This window comes from Ambystoma mexicanum, chromosome 6p (genome assembly GCF_040938575.1).
Source record: "Ambystoma mexicanum isolate Mex_15411 chromosome 6p, UKY_AmexF1_1, whole genome shotgun sequence".
In the NCBI taxonomy this organism is placed as follows: Eukaryota; Metazoa; Chordata; class Amphibia; order Caudata; family Ambystomatidae; genus Ambystoma; species Ambystoma mexicanum.
In genome coordinates this window covers 1,469,501,701-1,469,527,733 of record NC_090935.1, presented here as the reverse complement: position 1 = coordinate 1,469,527,733, position 26,033 = coordinate 1,469,501,701, and the positions used below count along the sequence as shown (strand labels likewise).

Genomic DNA, 26,033 nt, shown 5'->3' with positions numbered 1-26,033 from the left:
GCTCTCAGGAACTGTTTTTTCCGTGATGGTACCATACTTGACTTTGCTTAGTTTATTGTGAAACCTAGCTTGAAGAGCAGGTTCACTGTTATTTTGCGTGTTCTTTAGACATTCTGCTCACGATTACCCTGTTATGAGCCAGTCGTTCAGATAAGGCTAGAGGGTTCATTTTCCGTGCAGAGATGAGCTGCTACCGCTGCAGGCATTTTTGTGAAGAATACACAAGGTGTCGATGCGATTCCCAAAGCTAGTGCCTTGAACTGGTAGTGTTCCTTTCCTACCTAAAACCTTAGGAACCTTCTGTGGGTGGGGAACATTGAAATAGAATGGCATGCAATATTTCATGTGTAATGTCATAAATATTCCCATTTCTAGAAGTGGAATGACCTGTAATGTTGTCATGTTGAACTTCTGGGGTTCATTTACTTCTGCCCTTAGGTCTAGTACTGGTCTCTGTTGGTGTCCATCAAAGGTTCGACTACAAAGGGTCGAATGGTCAAAGGATCGACACCAAAGGACTGAACACAAAAGGATCGAATTTTTTTAAATTACATTTTTTTGGGGTTTTCGTTTATGGAAAAAAGTGGTTTTTAACCACAAAAAACAGGGGTTGGGGGGACCCCCCCCATTTTTTTTCTATCCTTTTGTTTCGACCCTTTGACCATTCGACCCTTTGACCATTCGACCCTTTGATCTACAACCGTCTTTGTTTTGTCTTTCTTTCGTACCAATTAGTAAAAGGAGTAAATGCCCCCGTCTACCTGCTTTGGTATAACTTTCTCAATAGCTCCTTTTTATAGACGTGCTTATATTTCCTGCTGTAAAACCTCTTGTTGATCTCGCAGTAATGTTCTGTTGCATGGAGGAAGACTACGAAGAGACCTACAAGCTCTGTACAATACCCCTTGAAACCATGTCCAAACCCCACTGATCTGATGTTATCCCTTCCCATTTGTAGGCAAATTATGTAATGTGACCCTCACTGGGGTGACACGGGAGGGGACTGGGATGCTGGAGTCATTGTTTTGTTGCGGAGGAAGCCCCTCTGGTGGTTTATCCTCTACCCCTATCCCTTGTTAGGCAAGATTGTATGTAGTAACCCTGTCATACTACACCAGCCTTGTCGTCTTGGCAATAGGTAACCCAACCTTTGGTATAGGCCTGTACTACACAAGTTGGTAGAGTGACTGAGCAGCCAAGTTTATCGCAAGAGGGGTCAATGTGAGTTGTAGAGCTGTAACAGGGATTCCCAGTGACAGGTATTCAAATAACACTTATACTCAAGGTTTCTTGATAAAAATCATTTTTTTTATTTAACTGTTATTTTTAAAATAAGCCTTCTTCAGAAGGGGCAATTGGCAACAATAAAATATTTCAATAATACACTCCTTCAGTTCAAATCAGTAAGCAGATACCCTTTTGGGAATGTCACACACACACACACACACACACACACACGCACACACACACACACACACACACACACACACACACTTCCTACACCCTCAGGTGACTTCAATAACTAGGGTGCTGTGGACATTGATATATCACTTTAACACTTAAATGCAATACTCGAGTTATGGAAAAAGGTAAAGGTTAGGGAAGGAAACAAAGGTTAACAAGTTTCTCCATACAGGTAAGTACTTTACAACCCCCCCAATGAAATATAGGTTAACCCTTTCCCAGCTATACATGTAAGGTATGTATGACTTTTTGAGGGACAGATGAACACAAAGTTAGAGGGTAAGAAGAGTCTGCAGGCGCCAGCACAGCCAATGTCAATTGAGCAAAATTTAGGGGAGCGCAGGCTCTTCTTGAAGATGGAACAAAATTCTTGAACATTATAGAGAGTTTATGTAGTAAAAGACTCACTGTTGGGCCACAAGGTGGGAGGCTTGTGAGAAGCAAAGATACAAGCAACTCTGCAGAGGGCAGCAAATGCAAGTCTCCAGTGAGAGCAAGCAGGCTACACACAACAAGAGGTAAGTATGCCTAGTTACACAGTACGTTGAATCTGAAGAAAAGGTTCCAGTTGGCTTCTGTTCCTGTTGCAGCACTGCAGATCCTGTTCCTGGGCCTCAGTCGGGGGGACAAGAGGGAGGACATCTGGGGACTACTGCACTACGGTTTAAAGGTCGGTGGCAGCAATGGGCACACTCCAGATCAGCAGCACTACGCGGTTTAAGCTACTTGCAAATAGCACCACCGTGGTTCTTGGACACCTTGTGGACTTTCCTTGATTCTGGGGTCCAGCACTCTGTTGAGGTGGCTCAGGCTTTGTTAGTCCTGCTTCGAGGGAGTCCGGAGGATCTTCCTGGAGCTTTGAGTCTGGCTTAAACCGGTGCACTCAATTCTGGTGTTCCTGTCCCCTGGCACTCTGTTCCAGCAGCAGTGAAGACGTACAACCAGCAGGGAGAGGGGTTCCAGTCAGGTTTGTCTTGGGGTCGATTGGTCCCAACAACCCAAGGGGAGAAGTCATTCTTTCCGGGCTTCTCTAGTCGATTAGAAAATTGGAGCTTCAGCACTGCAGCAGAGCTTCACCGGGCAAACCAATGGTCCAGGAGGGTGCAGTAAGCTTCTCTTCCAGTTTCTTCTTGGTTTCCTTCGTCCAGTGATCGACTCTGCCTTCTTTGCAAAAGACCTCGCCTTTTATGCAATTCGCTCCCATTCATTTGCAGCCTAGCTGTCACTCACACGGCAGGGTGGCTGTCCTCCAAGGAGACGAAGCACAGGGCGTTTCGGGAACCTCCCTTGCTTACGGCCCTGCCAGACATGCTGGAGCCAGAGCGGGCTTCATCAGTGAATCCCGACAAAGACAAAATGAACAAAGGGGCAAAACTTGGTTTGGCCCGCAAAGCAAATCTCAAGCAGGATCTTTCCAACAAGAAATGGCGAAAAAAGAAGACTGGGCCATTTTGATAAAATAGGCACCCATGGGTTCAATACTGCAGCTGAGGATTCAGCATGCGGTAAAAATGCACAATGGTTGGAAAAATCAACCACTGCCACCAGCCATTTATTGTAGAAAGGGCAACATTAAAATGTTACATGAGAAGGTAGACAAAAGGGGATACTAAGTAACCCCTCCAGCACTCTATGTAAGATCGTGTATGCTGGGGCTACAAAGAGAAAAAGGTAAGTAAAGTCAATTTCACTTTACTACTCTTGGAAACAGTAGTTTATCCAAGAGAAGGTATTTAAACCATCGAGCAATCCAAAGGACTTCTCTGTGACATTGCACTGAGGGTGCTGTGTGTCACAATACAAAAGGATGATGCGTATGGGGTTTGTCAGACTCCAAAAGCAAATGAAACCGAGTCCAAATAAGATAAAAACACGAGAGGATGGGAACAAGGTCTTGGTCTCTCCAGGATCAAAATTAAAAGTCCTAAAGTCCAGCAAACGAGCTCGGGGTCTCTAAGGTAGAGGGGAATTAACACAGAAGTGAGAATTCTCCCCAACACCCCTACAATGTATTTTCAATGGGGATAAGAAGGGCGCCTTTTGCTGATTTGCAGTATGCATCTACTACTCTGTGACTGGGCTGTTAGTTGTGTGTATGTGTTGGTACAAAAAGGAGCACAGGATAGAGACTGTCCTGCTCCTCTAGTCTGGAAAGAACTCCCTGACATCTGGCCTAGTGTCTTTAGGGTTTCATGGTTTTCTAGGCCTTCTCCCACCTCGAAAGGTTTGTTCAGCAGGGTTGCATGAGTTTCTGAATTGAACCCTGTAGCTTTTAGCCATGCGTGACACTTTATGATGGTTGCTCCTGCAACCTGTCTCCCTGCTGTTTCTGCTGCATCAAGTACATTTTTAATAATGACATTGGCTACTATCTTTCCCATCTGCTACAATTCTCCTAAAGTGAGCATGGATTTTGTTAGGGATATGTTTTTCAATTCCCACTGTGCCCTGCTGTATCTGGGTGTCGGGGCTGTGGCATTGGCAATTCTAACATTGTATGCAGCCGAGGTAGCTATTTTTTCCCCTCAAAAGCATATACACGAATGTTCCCCATAGGGAGGGTACTCCATGGTAGACATCAATGCATTGGCACATTTTCTAGCCATACAGAAAACGAAGGAATCCGGTCAGATGCCCTGAGGTCATTGTTTGCAGATTTATATTTTTTCTCCACTCTGGGATTTACTGCCTTGGTGAAGACTGGCTTGGCTAGAGGACGTAATCCTCTTTGTAATTGCTGCTAGTAGGGGTATGCAGTGTTAAACCATTTTCTTTTCTTCTAGAATATCTTCTATGAAGCCTGCATCCTTATTTGGATGTGTAGTAAAAATGCCTAAATGCTCAGCTGGCTTCTGTAAAAGGTCAGAGCATGGGAAATTGTCTTCCGTTGGTGATGGGGTGACTGATGTGTCGACGGTGAAGACATTAGGTAGCCACCAGGATCGATGTACTGGTACTGCGGATGTTGATCCATGTCGCCAGTGTCATCTAAGAGTTCCTCGTCTGTTAATTGGTCCTCCTACATCTGCATATCTGAAGACCTGTACACAATACCTTTGCTGATGTCTTACTATGTGAATGGCTTTTCTTCCTCTTGAGGGACGTTTCATGTTTGTCCATAAAGAAACCATCTTTGTCATTGTTTCTCTGAACTCCTGCATCGACCACTCCTCTGGATGTCTAGGCATTTGTTCAGGAAACGTAGCTCCCTGTTTCATTGTCAATGTTTAAATGCCTGTGTCGACAGCTTGTTCGTTGGCCATGTTGTCTCTCTCCTCCCTCTTCTTATTCGGAGACCTCTGTTAATTTAAGTTTTAATGTGGAAGAAAGCATCTCCTCTTTTGGCATTGATTCGACTACCTGATGTGGAGGGCGAGGAGTTAAACTTAAGTTACGCATACAAAAAAGGTAGCAGGCGCCCCTCTCTCGAAAGAACAAGGCATGATAACCTGTTCAGTGGTTATTAACCACATTGAGAGTTTGCAGCCATTGCTTTTTGCTCACTGTGCCTTCACAGATGGGAAATATCCATTTGCATATCAGTCTTTGTCCCGCCCACAAGGGCAGTCCAGCACCGAAATGCTATGGCAATTCTCCTCTGAACAAGAGTACCATCAGTAACCCCATACACGTGTTTCAGCCTTGTTGGGCCTCATCAGTGGGGTGGAGCTTTGCCTCTCTGAGCACAGTGAGCAGGGATTCCACGTCGGCTTGCCCCCAGGTAACCTAGGGTGACCAACTCCAAGTTCCTTTCAAAAATACAAAAAAGGTAGCAGGCGCCCCAGCTTTTGAAATATCAGCGGGGGAGGGTGCCAAGACTTTTGCAGGAGGCCACAGACATTGGATCAGGACTATTATCCAACCTCACCCAAGGAGGGGTCCCTCAAGTGAGCATGGACCCCAGAGCTGCCAACCTGAACTTTAAAGGTTTTAAATTGCTAACAAAAAGCAGATATCGCAGGTCAGAAGTAAATTGCCTGCAAACGGGAAGGTTTTTAAGGCCCAAATGAAGATTGTTGAATAAATTCAGATAGTTCTCCATGCAACCATTGACTGAGTTTTATAAAGTTAATGTCATACCATCTCTATTGTATGGGTTAGAAATCATTGATACCCAGAATTGGAAATGCCGACTACTTTGGAGGGACGCAAATGGCAGGCAGTTTTGAAACTACCACCCTCCCTACCAATAGAATAAATTAATGTTCTTTCTGATGGACACTCCTCCCACATATTCCTCAACTATGAATTTATGCGCAGCCTCACCTCCGGCACCACAATGATGCAGGAGGCCATGAGGCCCAGAAGGTGCAGGAAAATCTAAAGCTGGGACTTGTTCTTGGGATCAAATGACACTGACCATCCGAAAGATGCTGACCACTCGATCCCCAGGTGGGAAAGCCTTGCCCTGGCGAGTGTCTAAACAATGCTACCATAAATTGTAGGGACTGGGACAGCAAAACCGGACACTTTTTGAAGTTCAGGGAAAAGCCCAGGCTGTGCAATAGCATGCATGTACGAAGTAGATGTTCAGACACTAGAGCCGGGGAGTGAGCTCAGAAAAGGTAGGGAAAGACATTAATGCCCTCCTCTCCTGAAGCAAGCTGCCACCACTGCCAGCAGCCTGGTGAAAATTCTGGGTGAAGAAAAACCTAACGGCAGGACTCCAAACTGGCAGTGATGTTGCCCCACAACAAACCTCTGGTACATCCTGTGCTTCAGGTGAACATGCACGTAAAATTATGCATCGTGAAAGTATGCATCCTGAAGATCCAGTGACACCAGCCAATCCCGCAGATCGGGGCATCGGGGTTCTGGCCTAGAAAAACCATCCTGAATTTATCCTTTCGTATCTACAAATTCAGCAGCCCTAGATCCAGTTTTGGCTCAAGTGTCAGTCCTTTTGCACCGGCAAATAAGTTGAGTACCGCCCCATGCCTTATTCAGAGTGCTGCATGCCTCGAGAGAAGCTGACAAACGTCCTGCAGGAGGAAGTGGTCCGTAGGGCAAGATGGATGTTTGGAATGACAGTAACCCTGTCAAACTAAGGCTCAAGCATCAGACGTAGTCAGAGACCATTCCACGCTGAACTGAGAGATGCCCCCTCCCCACCCCCCTCCCCGACCACTGGGGATTCATGGCAGAAGATCCTTTCACGGTGGTTTTGCAACCTGGATGGAGAAGGAGACAGTGGGTGCTGTGTAGGTCCAACTGTAGGGACACATCTGCCGCTATCACTCAGGAACAGTCTGCCTTGCAGTCTTCCTAGGGCAGTCTAACCTCTCGCTGGGAGCATCAGGACCAAAACCCCAGTCCCTGTGGACAGCATGGAGGGTTGAAGCACAGACAAGACCAGAGACTTAGCCCACAATGCGGAGTATTGAAGCCTCTGCAAGGCATTGTCAGCCTTTGCTTCAAAAAGGTTATGACTGTCAAAGGCCGTGTCCATGAGCTTTGCCTGCACGTCTTTCACAACATTGCACCAATTAGTTGAGAAGCCTCCCTGCCATCATGCAGAATGGCTAGGAATCTATCCTTCAAGTTATCAGGGAAGGTGGTCAGCCGCTTCAGCCACTGCAAATCAGAGGCCAAAAGGAGAACTTCCCTAGGGCACAGGACGCATTCAGAGCCCAGTGAGCAAGGCTGCCCGAGGCGATTTCCCCGACAACTCCCACCCTCTTTCCCCTACCCTTGCACTTAGTACAACTCCTTTTACAAACAAAACAATCAACAATCTTGACAACAAAATAGAAAAACGAAGACTTGTCATCCCACTCCCCATCATTCCCGCCACACTCTTCCCTACCGCCTCTAGCATGTCTTTCTAGAAAAGCTAGCCATTCAGCCCCCAGATCCCTTGGTGGTTCCTGTAACAGGGCTGTGAGATTTTCCATTTTATAGATCTCCTAAGCTTTTCCCACCCATTTCCTGTATGTGGGCAGTCCCATTCCCTTCCAATGTATAGACAGACACGCTATTGGTGCGAGCACGAGATTCCTAGGCACATGCGCTATATTGTGCAGCCGTTCCTCCTCCATCCCAAACAGCATCAATAACGGCTTCATGGGCATCTCTCTCCTATCTATTTCATTATCCAGTCCATCACCTCCTTCCAATATTTCTGTGCCATTAGGCAACTCCACCACATATGCCAGTAGGATCCCACTTCCCCACACCTTCTTCAACAGATCAGGCTCACCTCTGTATACATTCTTGCTAGCTTCGGAGGAGAGTATTGCCACATGTGAAGTGGTCTGTAATTATGCATCTTGTATTGCATCGACAGCAATGCTTTCCCGGCGCCATAGAGCATTTACTCCCATTCTTCCTCATTGAGCTCCCTTTCATGTCCCTTTACCATTGTTTCTTCGGGGTGTCCATCTTCGTGACTTGTGCCCCCATTAGTGCCCTGTATAAGGTGGACACTAGCCTTTTCGAGCCCCTGTTCATCTAAAACCTGTCAGTTAACTGCCTACTCAGGTTCCCCAGCCACCTTGGGTCTGTTACCCCCTTTACCCGCATAAACATGAAAGGGGAATAGAGTAGTCAATCTCCACAATTGGCTATGAATTTCCCCTCCTTCCAATGTTGGCCGGCTCTGACCAGACCACGGTCGCACCACGGTTAAACCCGCACTTTCTTTTCTTTCTTAAGTGTGATACAGTTTGTTTATTTATTTATTTGATAATGCGCACCAAACCTTCAGGTAGCCGGGCGCAGCAATTACAAGAATATTTATAGCTTAGTTACAACAGGTAATTATTACAATACATACATTACAGATATACATATACAGGAGGCAAAAGCAGGGTAAAATATAAGTAATTACATAAATAACAAGGTCATGAGAACAAGAAGTCAGGGGTAGGATGTCGTTCAGTGGTGGAGTTCAGTTAACTTTACGCATTAAAACAGATGTGCATGATTAAAATACACAAGTTACAAGTTTACAAGGTTAGTATAATCTTTCAATATGGTTCAGAGCAAAATTTCAGACCATACTTCGTGCATTAGCCAGAATAAGGGATTTGCTTGACACACAGTAACTTCAAAACTCGTCATGAGTTAAATCATGGATGTTATATGCAAAGCGATTTCATAGAATATACAGAAACTGAAGTACAGTGCATGAAGCGAGAAAATGTCTAGCGGTTTCCAGCTCTGGTAAATATCAGTGTACAATTTATTTCTTGTTTGGGAATAATCTTGCACCAAAAACCATAAGGCTGGGTAGCTGATTAAGTCTCAACAAAGTAATAAAACGGTGCAGTCTCGAATTAGACAGTTTCATCGGGTATGGTTGTGGACCTAAGAAAAGGAAACCTTGTCTAGTAAACTCATGGAGGCTGGGCTTACATGCTAAACGGTCGTAGCTAACTCCAATCAAAAGCTTTTAGTCATTTGTGCTTTTGAACTGTGTTGCAGTTCTCCTGCCTCAAATATAAAATCAATGTCAGTGTGACATCTCGGACATAGTTCAACAAATGGATTGTTTAAGGAATTGTCCAATCAGGCTTCGAAGAGTCTTTTCAGCAGAAAGTAGTAGATTATGGTAAAAAGGATTTTGAACACTGTGTGCAATGAGATCAAACTCAGTTAATTTCTAATAGCCTGAATAGGAGTGCTTTATGGAAGCCCCAGTGCCGTTTTCTACATCTTGCCCTCAAGAATATTCAGCCTATTAAAATTGAGATTTACATACTTATCTAGACCATACAAGATGTACCGGACAGCACCAATTTTATAGATCTTGATAAGACTCTTGATTGAAAACCCATCTTGGGCTTGAGCTTGGGCTTGCATTCTCCAGCTAATAATGACATCAAGATAGATGTAATTCTGTACCTTTTCAACTTGATGTCCTTAGACCAATGGTAAATTGATATGTCAAATTCTTTTTTTCCCAAACATGATCTTCGTCTTAGCCAAATGAATTTGTAATATGTTAATGTTGGTGTAGGGAGATGAGGTGTTTCATGGGTGTTGCAAACCCACTGCTGTCCGATCCATCAGGACAATGAAGTCTGCATATCCCTGTCACCCAATATGGGTATCTCCCAGTTTGGAGGCATAGGTATGCTCAGCAGTCATGCAATCTTGTAAGCCAGTGATGTAGAGATTGAAGAGTAACAGAGCCAAAACACAGTCCTGTTTTAGGTATTTACTTTTTATTGATGAGAGAATACTGTCACCATTCACTCTTATTCTGACATCAGTGTCTGAATATAATTGGTGAATAAGGCACAGTACCCGGTGTGAATATTCCACCTCAAGCGTCACCCACAACAATTCCCAGTCTCCGGAGTCAAAATAGAAGCCATTTGCAAGGTTGTGTTGATACTTATATTGGCCTGATGGATACGTAATTGAAGTACAAAAATGTTAGCTGGTGTACTAGGATTTTGACAGATTCACACATAGCTTGCTAGAAGCAGCTAGCATAGATAGTAAGCGATACTTAGTAGGGTGCGAATGTTCGTGTTTTTTGTGAATCGGAAAGATTATTGCATTTTTCCAAGACTCTACTTAAATCGCTTTTCTGAAAAAGCGTGTTTAGAATGGGGGCTGAACATTCTGGTTCACTTTTATATACAATATTAAGCTCTGGATCGATTACTTTGCTCTGCAAGCGTCTACGTCAGTGAACTCAAATTTGAATGGCTTTATAATGTTAATATCGGAGGAAGTTGCTGTTTTCTTTGTATAATTTTAGACTGTATATTCGCAGCCCTTGATAGATCTGAAATAGGGCGTCTCTCTTTTTTGGAAATGAGATCAAGTTTTTTCATAAAATGGCCGAATTTACTACAATCATTCAGCACAGTATATGTAATAATAATTGCTATTATATTGTACTGTATGTACAGACATTTGACTTTTAGCCAGTTTTTATACTGCATCTTCAGAGGTCTAATATGTTTGAATTTTTTAAGATTCGGTCATTGTTTTGTTTGTTTTAATGCTCCGTGTATTGTAGCACAGGGATCATTTCCATTCTGCGATGATGGTCTCATATTTTAGTATTGTTATTTTAATTGACCCAAACATGCTTGTTCAGAAAACGCCCATGCCTGTCAGCTATTACAGAAAGTAATCCAATACTATTGTCTGTATTTGGATGTGCTAATTCTGTGACTAAACATTTATAGTTATTTATGTGCCCATTGATTTTACAGTTCGTGCACACCATATAATAAGATTTTTATTTGTAGCGGTTCTGTATTTACCAGCTAATAATGGATTCCTCTGGAGAACCTTAAGGTCCAACTCTAGATTTATGATGGCATGATCGCGTCATTTGTTAAAAGTGTACGTGAACCCAATAATGGTGATTTTAGGTTAGGGCTAATGAATATGTAGTTTATTCTGCTTGCTTTAGTACTACTTCGCCATGTTATAACATTTGTTACACAATTGCATAGGATACAATAAAAATGTAACTGATGGTTATCTATAAAGATATTCCACTTGGATCCTTTGACATTTGTATTTGTTATGGCTGCTTCTGTCCAGGTGTCATTTTGTTTGTGTGTCAGCCAAGGGAGTGTGGGTGTTGCAAGATGCATTTAAATCCCATTAAATTATAGTTAATCCTTTTTGATCTTCCCATTTCCATCTTGTTATAAGCTCAGAAACGTGTTGGAGGATTGTATCTGTGCGAGAGCCCCCAGGATTGTTTACGTTAATTATCAGTAGGTTGAAGACTTCAGTTTAGCAGAGAGTATGTAGTCAATGCTTTCTATAGGAGTATGGGATGCATTACTCACCGTAATCGTATTTCTGATGCTTGTATCTGCTTAGATTCACATGCTGTGCATAGGCCGACATCTAGTGGAAGCTGCAGAGTATTACAGTTTGTTTTTCGAAACTCGAAAATGGGCGTCGACACAGGGCGTGCCAGTAATACTATCCCCAGTGTGACGTCCACTGTACCCAAGATCCCTCACGCGTCTAGGATCCTCAGATTGTATTTTTTCTGACATGAGGTAGCATGAGAAGTAGCGCGAGTACAGATAATCCAAGCAGATAGACAGAAAGGTAAGACTACAAGCAATCATGCGCCTTCTCTCGTAGGGGAGGAAGGGTGGGTCGCATGTGAATCTAAGCAGATACAAGCATCAGAAATACGATTACGGTGAGTAATGTATCCCTTCTGAGGCTTGTGGAATCTGCTTAGATCACATGCTGTGCATAGATTAGCGAGCAGTACCAGAAGAAGGAGGTGGGATGTAAGAAGGGTCATGAGCAAATAAGTGTCTTAGAACCGCTTGTCCCACTTGTGTATCTGCCTTCGAATGGGTGTCAATGCAGTAATGCTGAGTAAAAGTGTGAATAGAGCTCCAAGTAGCTGCTTTGCAAATGGTGTCGAGGGGAACATTTGCAATGAAAGCCAGAGTGGCCCCAATGCCTCTAGTAGAGTGGGCCCTTGGTGTAAAAGGCAGAGTCTTTTCAGAGAGTGAGTAACACAGCTGGATACAGTTAATAATCCACTTCGAGATGGCTCCTTTAGAGACGCGATCCCCCTCTCTGCCTGTAGCTACAGAGACAAACAGTTGATCTGTTTTCCTTAGCGGTCTTGTTTTATTTACATAGTAGAGTACCGCCCTACGCACATCTAGGGTGTGTAGTTTCACCTCAGCCGAGCTTTGCGGGTTCTGAAAGAAAGCCGGAAGCTCGATGGACTGGTTTACATGGAATTTTGATATAAATTTAGGTGAGAACCTAGGGTGTGTGCGTAAAACCAGTTTGTCTTTATGGATAGTAAAGAAGGGATCCTGCACTGACAGAGCCTGAATTTCACTGACGCTTCTTATAGAAGTAATAGCTACTAAGAAGGCCGTTTTATAAGTCAGGTGTTTGAGACTGCTTTTATGCATGGGTTCGAAAGGGGGGCCCATGAGCTTGGCTAGCACCACATTAAGGTCCCACCCTGGCGGTGGGTTTGAAATAGGAGGGTGAAGTCTCTTTACTCCTTCCATGAAGGCTTTAACTACTGGTACTTTCCACTACGACACTTTGCTATGGGAAGTGGTGTAAGCCGAGAGAGCTGCCAGGTGTACTTTCAGTGAGTTAAAAACCAATCCTGCATCTAGCAGGTGGAGCATGTATGTAACAATAGTGGAAGGAGTGCAATCAACTGGGTTGATTTGTCTACTCTGGCACCAGATAACGAACCTCTTCCACTTGTCAAAGTAACAGTGCCTTGTGTTTGGCTTCCTAGATTCCTTTAGGATGTCCATACACGTCTGTGGCAATTTGAGGTGTCCAAACTCTATGACCTCAGGAGCCATGCTGCCAGGTTCATTGAATTGGGTTGCTGGTGCACTGTTTGACCTTGGTGCTGGGACAGTAGGTTGTACCAGGCTGGAAGTTTGATGGGCTCGCACACCGCCATCCTGCGTAGGTGTGGGAACCACGGTTGTCTTGCCCACATGGGAGCAACTAGGACGAGCGTCATCGATTCTCTGTTCATCTTGTTCACCACTTTCCTGATGAGGAGTTGGTGGAAAAGCGTACGCAAACATCCCTGACAAGTTCATCCACAGGGCGTTCCCCTGGGAGTCTGGTTGGGGGAACCTGGATACAAATCCTGGGCATTGTTGGTTTTCGCTTGTGGCGAATAAGTCTATAGTGGGGAAACCCCACTGAGAGAAGATATCTTCTACGACCTCTCTGTGAAGAACCCATTCGTGTTCCTCTGGGAGGGAGTCTCTGCTCAGAGCATCCGCTAGGGAATTGAGCTCCCCTGGAACATGTTGTGATGACAGGAAGATGTTCCGTCTGAGTGCCCATATCCAGATTTTCTGGGCAAGCTTGGACAGATTTGGCGAGCGAGTCCCTCCTTGCTTGTTCAGGTAGAACATGGCTGAAGTGTCCGGATTTGCACTGACAGGTTTAGTAGATGGGGCTCGAACGCCTGAAGCGCTCGGAATACTGCCAGAAGCTCTAGCAGGTTGATGGGGTTCTTGGCCACTGAGTGAGACCAGAGACCCTGAGCTGTGTGGTGGAGATGGTGAGCTCCCCACCCTGTCAGACATGCATCTGTAGTGATGGCTACTGCCTGTACTTCGGGATCGTAAAAGGGTTTCCCCTTTGCGAGATTCTCTCTTGTCCACCAGTGAAGGCTTTGTACCAGTGTTAGCGAAACGACCACTATATCATCCCACTGACCACTTGCCTGAGACCACTGTTTCGCCAACCATTCCTGCATGGGACGCATGCGCAGGCGCGCGTGGGGGACCAAGTAAATGCATGACGCCATCATGCCCAGTAAACGCATTGCTTTGCGTACCGTTATTTGTTGACCGGACTGATAATGCGGAATTTGCAGAAGTATATTCCGAATTCTTTCTTCTGAAGGAAAGGTCAACCCCTCCTGGGTATCCAGGATTGCTCCTAGGAATTGTTTTGAGGTGCTTGGCACCAGGCTTGACTTCTTCTCGTTGATTGAGAAGCCTAATTTGTGGAGGAGGTCGATAGTCCTTTGAATGTTTGTCCTGCAAATTCCTGGGGTTTCCCCCGTTATGAGCCAGTCGTCCAGATAAGGGTACACTGGGATTACCTCCCTGCGTAGGTGTGCAGCCGGCAGTACCTTGGTGAATACCCTTGGTGCTGAAGCTATCCCGAAGGGCAGTACCTTGAATTGGTAGTGGCGACTGTCCACCTTGAAGCGCAAGTACTTTCTGTGCGCTGGGAACATGGAAATATGAAAATAAGCATCTTTCATATCCAAGGTTGCCATGTAATCCCCCTTTTTTAGGAGGGGGATTACCTCTTGTAGCGTGGTCATACGAAATTTTTGGGGCTTGACATACTTGTTGGCAGGCCGTAAGTCCACTACTGGGCGCATTGTCAAGTCTTTCTTTGGCACAAGGAAGTAAGTTGAATAAATACCCTTGTTTACCTGGTGTCCCGGGACAAGTTCTTTCGCGTCCTTTTGTAGAAGTATGGCGATCTCCTCGAGGAGAATCTTCTGATGTTCTAAGGAGTGTACTCTTTGTCGTGGAGGATGGTTCCGGGGACGCTGCAGTAGCTCTATACAATATCCCGTGGATACTGTTGACAGCACCCATCTGTCTGATGTGATCCCTTCCCAAGCCTGGGTGAAGTTTGAAATGCGTCCCCCTACTGGGGTTGCGTGAGAAGGGACCCTGAACTGAGCGTCACTGCTTTGGTGGAGGCGTGCGCCGCCTCCCTTGCTGGGGCTGCCTCTGCCTTTACCACAACCTCTCCTATTACCTCTGCCGTAACCCTGGGTAGACTGTTGGTTGTTGTTCCACTGTGTATCCTGCCCCTGGGAATAGTTAGATCCTCTGGGAATTTTGGCCGCGTGGGCGACGAAAATTACTATTCCCTCTCTGGTTAGGGGGTTTATTGGTTAACTGGCCAAGGGATTCGAGTGTCTCGTATTCGTCCTTGGCATTTTTCAGTGCGTCCTCGACCGCCTTACCAAACAACAGATCCGCTTCCTCCGGTTTGTCTAACAATGATGCCTGAGCTTCTGCCTTAAAACCAGACTGCCGTAACCACGCATGTCTCTTGATAACAGTACCTTCTGCTATCAATCTGCCTGCGTTATCCGTGGCGTCGAAGGTTGCTTTCAAAATGCAACCAGACACGGCTCTACCCTCTGCGGAAATCCGAGCTAATTGGCCCTTTAACGGTTCAGGAGCAGAGGCTATGAGAGCCGCGACTTCTTCCCACTGATGGCAGTTGTAGCTGGCCAACAGGGTGGTGGAGTTAGCAATCCTTGCTTGATAGGCGGACGTTGAGGCTACCTTCCTGCCGAAACCGTATAGTTTTTTCCTCTCCTTGTCGGGAGGAGCTTCTGACGAAGACAAGGATGTTCCAGCCCTCTTATGAGTGTTGGTAACTAGGGAGTCTGGCTTCAGATGCCCTCTTATATAGAGAGGGTCAGACTGAGCAGCCCTGAAAAGTTTTTCAACCCTGGGATTGACTGCTCTGGTGAGGTTTGGGTTCACCAGGGACGGATCTATTCTCCGCTGAATGGATTTAAGGATAGGGATGGTCTGGGCAACCGGCCTCCTTTCTCCCACTAACTCTTCCGCAAGTCCCTTTCCTCCTGTACACCGTGGGTGTCAATGTGGAAATGTTCTGCTGCGCGAGCGAGAACCTCATTTAGGAGGGGCTGATTATCGACTGGGGAGTCGGTAACCGGGGCTTCGTTCTCTACCGGGGAATCTACTCTGTATGTTTCCGGGTTATCCTCTTCTTCTTCCTGTTCCTCCTCATCCCCATAGTAGCCCGTCCCGGTTTGCTCTTTTGTCATACCAAATTCTAGGTCTCCACAAAAGGAAGCCTCTTCTTGATACCGGGAGTATGGTGTTGCGTAAGGTTGTACCTCGAAGGGTTCAGACCTCATCGGGGTTTCAAACCAGGCCTTCTTACTCGGGGGGATAGGATCAGTAGAGCCTGAGGGTGTGGCCCCTTGTGGATCATACGAGAGGAAATGTTCTGGATTTTTATCATAAAAATCAGCCAAAGAAGACATTCTTGACATGACCCTATCTATGTCTTCACTGGACCATTTTTTGGAACTGGGAATGACTCTCTCAGCAAGTCTATGGGATTTATCTTGAGTAGCCTTGCTGGTTGTGGACCTATCAGCAGACCTGGGCTTGTCTGTCTGTTTAGGGGGGGTGGAGAGTTTCACAGGTGTGGAAGAATGTACCGGTAGTTTCTTCTGCTGTTTTTCCCCCCTCCCCGTGCGTAGAAAAATGTTTTCCCTGTCCCTTAGTGGCTCTGGAGTTTTTCGACGCCTGGCGTCGAGGATCGGGAGAGGTGTCCCTGTCCTTCGAGCGTGGGGCCTCGCTAGCTTTAATTGCGGTGTCCCTGTCCTCCTGGAGCGCGGCCTGGGGGTGGAAGTCGTCTTCATCTTCCGACGATCGAACTTCTGTTAGCCTAGGGAGCGAGGCACTCTTGGCAAGAGTGGATGATTGCCTGGAGTCATGCAGCGATCTTGATCGAGAGCGCCCAGAGGATACCGAATCGGACCGTTCTGTCTGTGCCTCTTTCCGAGAACTCGACGTCGTCGAGTCTCGGTTGGACTTAGTGTGTTTAGTGTGTGTAGTATGTGAAGCGCTTGCGTCGCCGGGGGTCTTCCCCATAGCCGCCCTGCCGGACGACCTTCCGAGGTCTGGGACCTGCGCTCGGCTGTCTTTCGACGCCGTAATGCCCTCGCCGTCACAAAGTACGGCGTCGCTGCCATCGCTGAAGGCGCCCTCCGCTGCCATGGCCGCCTGCCTGGCGTGGTGGGCCCAACGCTTCGTCGAACGGTCCTTAAGTGTCTTAGGTTTAAACCTACTACACGCTCTGGAGTTCGCTTCGGGGTGGTCCCTCGGCAAGCAGAGATTGCACGTGGCGTGCCTGTCGACCCAAGGGTATTTGCGGTTGCACTTGGGGCAGAATTGAAAAGGGGTACCCTCCATACGCACCTTGAGGCAGCGGGCAGTTAAGTGTAGGAAATGTATAAGGTGTACCTATATACCAAGAGTGTAGAGTATGTACCACCCCCCACTCTCCCTACTTGCAGGGCCGAGGCCAGCGGCCTACCAGGCCCGGGCCGAGGCCAGCGGCCTTCCGAGGCCCAAATCCGTCGTGCAGCAGCCGACGGTCGATTTCTTCTCCAGCCGGCGTCGAGTGTCGAAGTTCGACGTTGGGGTGGGGAAGGATGTCAATAGAGTAATAATTTTAAATTTTAGCAAAAGTATGGCTAAGGCCAGGGGACTCCGCAAGATGCTTCCGACCAGTATGGCGGAAAAAAACAATCTGAGGATCCTAGACGCGTGAGGGATCTTGGGTACAGTGGACGTCACACTAGGGATAGTATTACTGGCACGCCCTGTGTCGACGCCCATTTTCGAGTTTCGAAAAACAAACTGTAATACTCCGCAGCTTCCACTAGATGTCGGCCTATGCACAGCATGTGATCTAAGCAGATTCCACAAGCCTCAGAAACTGTTATACTGTGGTCATTTTAAGTGCCAATTATAAGTCCACCAATAGGATGTCCCTGCTGTCCAAACCCATCAAAACTGGCTTCAGCCTGTAGCCAATTTCTTGTAGTAAGAATAATTCTGAGTGATTTAATAATTTTAATAATTTGGAACAATCTTTCCTAGGTGTAAAGTTTGAATGGCCCCTAGTATTCCAGGTTACAATGCTGAAGTTCGAATGCTCTCCCCATTGGTCCATGTGGATGTTTACACGAAACAGCAATGGTTCATGAATCAAATCACAAACAGGAGGTGCCCAAAAGCAGCTGAGGGGCAATGGCCAGTTCATATTCCCGCCATATCTTTTTACTTCCTTCATTTCATCCAGAGTACTTTCAGGCCCGGATGGTTCTGGATTCTCCCCAATATTCTATTATGAGGTACCTGTGATGCTGGAAATCCGTATCCTTGTCCTTTACTGTCTTTTATCGTGTGTTCTGTTGTGTTTTCCACACAGGAGTTCATGTGGGACTCCTGGCGGTGCGGCTCTCTTTTGGTTTGGTGTACAGAACCATGGGTTACCATTATGGCACCCATGGGTGGGGGTACAACCCTGTGCCCCTAGTGTATGTTTTTGGGCACCTGTGTGTGGCCCACAGAGCACGGTACGGGCTGGTGGCAGCTCTGTGCTAAATTGACAGGTGCCCGGAGCGTCCTCCATTTTGGGATGCCCAGGACCAGTCATTGGAATCAGTAGATTCCTGATGGAAACAAGATTGCCCCCGTGTCCTCTTGCCTTCCATCGACTGTTACCTTGGTTTTCCCGAAGTCCTGGTATGCCCTGATTCTGTCCCTTCCCCCTGACTGGCTGTTGGGCGGAAGTTCCATAAATGGTAGTGTGGAGAAGTGCCGACCAGACTGGCTGGAGCCTTCCCAATGACCATATGTCGTGGGCACGCCTATGGGTGGGACCTGGGTGAATGGAGTGTGTGACGAATACGCATTCTGTGTTGTGGATGTCTAGTAACTGGTGGTTGACACAAGGACTGAGACAGCCCTGCCTGAAACTGGTATGAATGTAGTGTGTAGTGTTGAATGGCGTGGTACTTGTCCGAATCCACATTCTGTGTTGTGAGTGTCTTGATGGAGAAGAATGGCTTGAATGCACTGTGCACCCGATTGGCTGGCTGGCTGACTGCCTGAATGCCCTTCTGAGTGATTGGTTGCCTAAGTCTGACCCAGCAGAATGAATTGGATCTGGGGGACTCTCGCTGCTCGATTTCGTTCAGAAGCTTGAGTTGAAACGGACATTGAAACTGAATCTTAACCTTGAAGCCCTGCTGGAAGAGAAGAATTGCTGCTGCTCTACTTCGTCGATCTGCGACCTGCCCGGTCTTCAAGAAATGATCCAGAGAGGACCTGGTAGGCAACCTCTTCCTGAGCTACAAGGGACCATCGTGCAGTGCTAACCTTCAGCAAAGCTCCCTGGAAGTCAGACTCTCGACAGGCTGCCAACCGGAGACGGGGACCACCGAGGAGAACGAAGAGAAGCAGCAGACATTCCGTCCATCGTCGTTGACCAGGGTTCAAGGTTTGCTATAACCGCTGGAGGCCTGTCGAAGTTAGTTGCCCAGAAGCGGGGACTGCTTGACGCTGTGCAGTCGACGACTTCAGCCACAACGCTCCATTAATTAAGACATTCGATTCCCGGACGCGCTTGTCCGCATCGCCGACCGCCTTATCCCGCCAGAGAAGGCCAGGCCGTCGATGTGTATCCGCCAGTGGGTTTTCTGCCACCCAAAGACCGTAGAGACAGCGGACGACTCAACGCCCTTGCTGGGCCACAGTTCTTTACAAACTCTTTGCAGTCCTGACCCATCGACATCGAGGTGCCCCGCACGGCTCTTGCTTGCAGGACGTCGTTGATGAGCTCCGCCAGGCCCGAAGCTGCTGCCTCGACACCACCAAACTTTTCATCGAGGATCAGATGCCAAGTTCACTTTCTTCTAGGCCCATCGATGATCCATGGCTCCTGCTTTAAAGGGAGTCACTCAAGAAGGATCCATCAACGCCTCCTCGAGGAACTCTGCTATTCCAGGTACATTGGGGTGGTAGAAACACTTTAGAAGGAAATAAGACTAATTGAACAATATATGGACTGGGCTTGTAGTAGATCTTTATTTTGCAGGTTGCCCAGGTGGGGGGAGGCGGGGATCTCCACACAGAACTGTGTCTAGGTGTAGGGGCCAGTATTCTGCCATTTGATCTAACCAACTGCTTTCCTCCTATGTCTATTGCTGGTTACCTTTAATTGATTGATTTGTATGACATTTGACCAGAGTACAGTTGATGCACTTTAATGAAATCTGATAATAATTGTGGTACCACTTAGAACTGTATATATTTGCCATTGTAGATTAACTGAGCACAAAGTGAGTTATTGTGTATATAACTTGAACTATATAACTGTTTTCACTAATACGGTGTGTGGACATTCCTTTGTGGGTACTTGGGGACTACAGTGTATGAAAGAACCAGCTTGCATCACCTGAGAAGCTAGGCCTTGATTGCTCAACTATGTTACCAATAATAGAGAATCTTGGCTGGGGTCCTCTGTGCCTCTCCTCTGCCATATAGAGAGCAGGAGTACAGACACCCCCCTCCAGTCTCTACAGTACCCAAAACCATTCCCCCATGGTGCTATGCCTTTCCATCACCAGTTTCTTGTTTCTGCAGAGTTTTTCTAATGCTGATTTTAGAATTACGGGTGTCCCCCCCAATCCCCTTCCTAGTTTTTTACAACCTATTCCAAACACACCTTACTCCTTATATCCCTTCAGCCACCCCACCCCCATATTTTTGCAATGGGTTTTTTCAGCCCAACAAATTCAGCAAAAAACGGAGTGAAAAAACCCTAGTGATGAAAGAACATCGTACCTCACCAGCAGTCACCGGTGAGTACTTTATTTTCCAGCACCATTCATTATTCATTTATTTGGATTATTTCTACGATGGGCTACCAGAACTCCAAGTTGTGACGCTCTGAAATAGGTTGCCATGTGTAGTAGGTACGGCCATCCCTCCTTCTTCCGTCTGATCAGATTGCCGTGGGCAATCCTCTCTCTCTTTCCCTGCCACCAAAATGTCACTAGTGTCCTCCCGACCTCCACAAAACCGGTTGCAGGACCCTTACCGGGAGCATCTGAAACAGGAACAACAGTCTAAGAAGCAGGTTCATCTTGATTGCAGTCAGCCTGCCTCCCGCCACCCCCCCCACCCCCCAAGGATACCTCTGCTTCCCCTACCGTCTCAAGTCCTCTTTGATCTTCGCCCACAAGGATGGATAATTAGCCTCGTATAGCCCATCCAAGTCTCTCGTAAAGTGGATGACCAGGTAACGAATGCGGTCTTTGGACGTTCGTGTGTGACCTAGCTAGGGTTTCGTAAGCCCCCCCCACCTCTCAGATGCTACCCAAAGGTAGGGCCACAGACTTATTTGGGTGGATTTTAAAACCACCTAGTGATCTGTATGCCCTAAGCAACCCACTTAATTTCAGTAACGACTTCTCTGGTCTACCCATGTATGCCAGTATGTCGTTTGCGGTTAAGGTCAGCTTATATATTGTTCATCTATAAAGCCACAGATTCCTTCACCTGCCCTAAATGCTATCGCCAACAGTTCCAACTTGGGGCAAATAGTAGTGGTGAACGCGAACATCACAGTCTCGTCCCCCTTCCCAGGTGGCACCTCTCCGATATCACCCCATTCACCACACAAATCTCTTTGTAATATCTCCCCATGTACATACGAAAATGAATTTTAAAGGGGGAACCTGTTTCAAGTTCAAGCCACAAGTAGACTAGGGTCGTGAACACAACCTCCACTATGCTTGATGTGTTCATTCAGCTCACTTCTTTTTCTTTAAGACCACAGGGAGGAGAGACACTTGCAACTATCTTTGCTGCAACAGACGTACGTCAGTATAGTACATGTTAGGTAAAGATTTGGAGTAGTACCCTTAGTGGTGCAATACAACAACCTTAGCCTCCTGGCAAGAGGGACCCAACCTTTGGTACAAGTCTGAACTACACTGATTGGTAGTGTGGCCTAGCAGCCATGCTCATCTCAAGAGGGGTCAATGTGAGCAGTAGTGGAGTTACACAGAGATTCACAGTGACAAGTAGTCAAATAAACACTGATACTCAAGGTTTCTTGATGAAACAATTATTAATTTATTTACCAGTCATTGAAACAAGCCTTCAGAAGGAACAATATAAAAGCAGCACTCAAATATACTTCAGAAATGCACACTCTTCGGTTTCTCAGAATTAGTAAAGACCCATTGAGGATGGAACACAGACAGTGCCGACACCTTCGGGTGACTTAAACAGCTAGGACAATGTGGACATTAATATATTACTGTACATTCAGAGTAGACTTTGAGAGTGTCAAAAGAAAAGGGTTATTAGAATAAACAAGAGCTCACAAATATTATTTAATCAGGCAAATACTTTTAGACCCCCCAATGCAGAGAAAGTTAACCCCTTCCTGGAAGGATAGGTGCAACACAATGACAGGAGAGAGGAGTCATTCAGGAAACCAGGCTAAGCCAATGTCAATGCGCAAAAGTCTACGTGGACTGAAGCACTTCTTGAAGGTGAGTATAAGTCTTTGCAAAATGTTTTTTGAAGTCTTTGGTGAAAAAGAAGAATCAAAATGTAAGGCCACAAGCCGGGAGACTTGTGAAGTAGAAGTGCAAGCAAATCTACAGTGAGAGGCAAGTTCTCTCAGACTTTACAGTACCTTTAGGTTGAAGAAAAGATGCAGCAGATTACCTCTGTTCCTGTGCAGCTCTGCAGATCCTGTTGTTCCTGGGCCTCAGTCGTGGGGACAAGAGGGAGGACTTCTGGGGACTCCTGCACCATAACGGGACGGTCATCGACGGCAACCGGCAAACTTCAAACAAGTGGCACTTCAGAGTTTCAGCTCCTCGCGGCTACCGTGAACACTGTGGTTCCTGGCTGTCAAGATGGGCTTTCCTTGTTTCTGGGGTCAAGCACCCTGTTCAGGTGGCTCAGTCTTGCTTCCTGGGAGTCCGGAGGATCTTACTGGAGCTCTTGGCCAACTTAAAAGCAATGCACACAAACTGGTGTTCCTCTCCCTGGCAATTCGGTTCCAGCAGCGACTGCAATGGAAATTCCACCAGCTCCGAGAGAATTTGCAGGTGGCTTACTTTGGAGTTGATTGGTCCCACCAACTCAAAAGGGAGAAGTCTTCTTCGCAGGCTTCTCTGTCAATACAAATTTTGAGTTTCAGCACAGCTTCCCCGGGCAAACCAATGGTCCAGGAGTTGCAGCAGGCGTCCTTTTCAAGTTCTTCGTCAGATTCCTTCATCCAGTGGTCGACTCTGCCTTCCAAGCCAAAAAGCCTTGCCTTTTATGCAGCCTGCTCCCATTCATTCCAGCCTAGCTGTCAGTCACCCAGCAGAGTGGCTGTCCTTGCCGGACAGCCAGCTGGCCAATCACCTAGGAGTGCATTCCTGCCTCCTAGGAGACTAAGCACAGGGAGTTTCGGGCACTTCCCTCACTTCCCGCCCCCACCAGACTCTCGGGAGCCAGAGGCGGGTTTCACTCGGGAAGCCTGCCATGGACAAAACAAACAAAGGGACCAAACCTGGTTTGGCGCGCAGAGTTGGTTTGTTTATTATTTGTAGGGCGCCCGAAACCCTTAGGTAGCTGGGCGCACACCATGTCAAGATTACTTAGAGCATAGTTACAGTTTACAAGTTACAGTTAGTTTAGTTACATACATTATGTACAGTCGTTTGCATGTAGTGTGTGGGCAGGTGCATGGGATCATCAGGGACAGAGACCGTAGCAGGAATTACTTGGTAGTGTGAGGCCATGGCATAGGGATGCAAGATGGGTCTAAAGGTCGTTGCGTTGTAGCCAGGTGCGGGTATTGTGTCTAAAACTGTTATGGCTGGTCCCTTCTTAGTTCAACTGATAGTGCGTTCCAATGCTGAGCTGCTTGTACAGGGAAGCTATTGCCTCCTGTTTTTTTAGGCGGAATCTGGGTATTTGGAGGCAAAAGGAGTTGGCTGTCCTGGTTGGTCGTGCAGAGTAAATCTCAAGGACCAAAACAAGAAATGGCGAAAAAAGAAGACCAGGGCCATTTTGACAAAATTGGCACCTATGGGTGCTTTACTATGGCTGCAAACGAAGCCCGCGATAAAAACTCAACAGGTAGTCAAAAGTAACCACTGCCACCAGCCATTTGTTGTGTAGAGGGTAACATACCATTTTTTACATGAGAAGCTAGACAAAGGGGCTACTAAGTAACTCCTCCAGCACCCCAGTGTAAGATAGTGTGTGTTGGGTCTAGAAAGTTACAATGTAAAGTAAAGTCAATTTCACTTTCCTGCTCTTGGAAACAGTAGTTAATCCAAGAGTAAGGTATTTAAACCTTGGGAAATCTAAAAGAGTTCCCTGTGTCACTGCACTGAAGGTGCAGTGTGACAATGCAAAAAGATGCCTATGGAGTTTGTCAGAATCCAAAAGTACAGTTCAAGTCACAGAAAAATACGAGTGGGGAAAAAGGTCTCTCTCTCCAGGTTCAAAATTAAAAAGTTCTAGAGTCCAGAAAAAGTGCTGGGGGTCTAAGGTACAGAGGAATTAGCACATTTCTGAGAATTCTCCCCACCAGTACGCATTTTGCTGCAGCGATATACAGACACATCCCTAACCCACCCCTTCACCCCTTACTCCCTGCAACATCATATGGTAGCATTGATTTTGAAATGTTACTGTAGAAAGGAGAAAATATTTCCACTTAAAAAAAAAAGATTTTGCCACAATTATGCTTACTGCAACTAGGGCTGTACAGCATTTAATTAAATAGATCCTTATGCGCTCATATTTAAATAAAGTTCTAACAGCAGAAGTTGCTTCACCTAAATCAAGGGTAGACATTTCAAGTAGCAAGTTATTAGCCAGGATTACAAAGTCACTCTCCCTCAATTCTCCACTTGCACACAGCAAACTATATCTTACTCATCAAGACTCAATTATCACTAGCCAAATTCTGTGGTGTTGTGGTGCTAACGTTTCTACAAGTGTGAGTTGACCAAAAATTGTGACTGCTTTACCCTTTAAGTGATTTAAAATGTTAACATTCCAAATCATGCTTTTTTGTTGAGAGTGCAACATTGCTATAAGTAGCATAGTATAAACATATATACGCTTTAAAAATCATCATGCATTCTCCGACACGGAACACAAAGATCAAAATGTTTAAAAACCTACTATTTCCTGCTGTTCTTCATCTGAAGAGTGATGAACATCAATCCATTCTTCATCGTCGTCTTCTTCATCATCCTCACTTAAACTGGCACTTTCCCAGTCCCCTTTAAATTAAATGACAAAAGTAACTCACAAAACCCATAATTTCAGCAAGTCTACCAGACGCTCTGGACAATACAAGTAATTGATGTTTATACACCTTGGCTTTGAGAAATATTATTTTGGTACATTTTTAGTTTCAATTGTGGCAATAGGATAACAAAAATGAAACCGGGATTGCCAATGACGCACATGTGTGGGCACCCTCCATAGTAGATGAACAAATTACTTACCTCTCTATACTGTTCTTTCCGATAGATGCTCTTCCTACAGAGTCCTGATCTTTGATATCGATCTCCCGAGTGCAGCTGCTCTTCAGAAAATGTTCTGGTGCAGTGCCGCTCCACCAGACACTTCTACATGCCTGTGCTGCACAGGACGCTGGGACCAGTATAAATGGAGGCACTGTGCCCCCTAACCTCAGTTCCAACTATTTTCCTGAGCACTCTGATGTTGAGGGAACCCAGAAACAAGGTGTGCTAGCTAGCCGCCAGGAAGGGCAGGTTGGATGGAGGGGTGTTTAGGCATCTGTGGGAGGAACGTCAATAAGAACATTACAGAGAGGCAAGTCAATTGTTCTTCTAATAGAGTCTTCCTCTGCCAGATTCCCCATCTTTGATTGACTCCCAGGCAGTACAGCGACTTGTAGGAGGGAGGATAGCAAGGACCTAATCCAGAACACACTGAAGGACTTCCCAGCCAAAACAAGTGTCCTGACCAGACAGAGAATGCAAGCAGTAATAATTTGCGAACATGTGCCAAGAAGCTCACGCCGCTTCCAGAAAAGGGACTTCATGTTGCAGAGCAAAGGTGGCAGCCAGCCCTCTGGTGGAATGAGCTCTGACCTCTTCAGGCACTTCATTACCAGCCAGATCATAACATTCTGAGATGCAGAGGATGATCCAACTTGACAGGGGCTGTTAGGTCACAGCACTGCGAAGACCATGCACCAGCATAACCAACAAAAAGCTGGTCATCGTTCCTGTCCTCCCTCGTTTGAGAGATAGTAGCCGAGGGCCTGCACCTGGCCCAGACGATGGAAGCCTTCCTCCGCCTTGGAAGGATGAGGCAGAGGAAGAAAAGACAGAAAGATTGATCTTTTGAAAGAAATTAAAAATCGTAGACCATCTTTCGGAAGGATGGCCCCTGATGAATCTGATGCTGTCATCACTCCTTTCTGAGGGGTGTCCTCCCCGATGTGGCCAGGGGACA

General features: G+C 46.3%; 1 protein-coding gene across 1 annotated transcript in view; it reads right to left on the bottom strand.

The window, feature by feature from the left end:
- The window catches only part of SDAD1 (SDA1 domain containing 1), a 551,728-nt gene that overhangs the window by 43,139 nt on the left and 482,556 nt on the right, over positions 1-26,033 (bottom strand). The window contains exon 18 of the mRNA XM_069626295.1: positions 24,726-24,826. Coding sequence (XP_069482396.1) covers positions 24,726-24,826 — 101 coding nt within the window. The remainder of the gene's footprint in view (positions 1-24,725; positions 24,827-26,033) is intronic.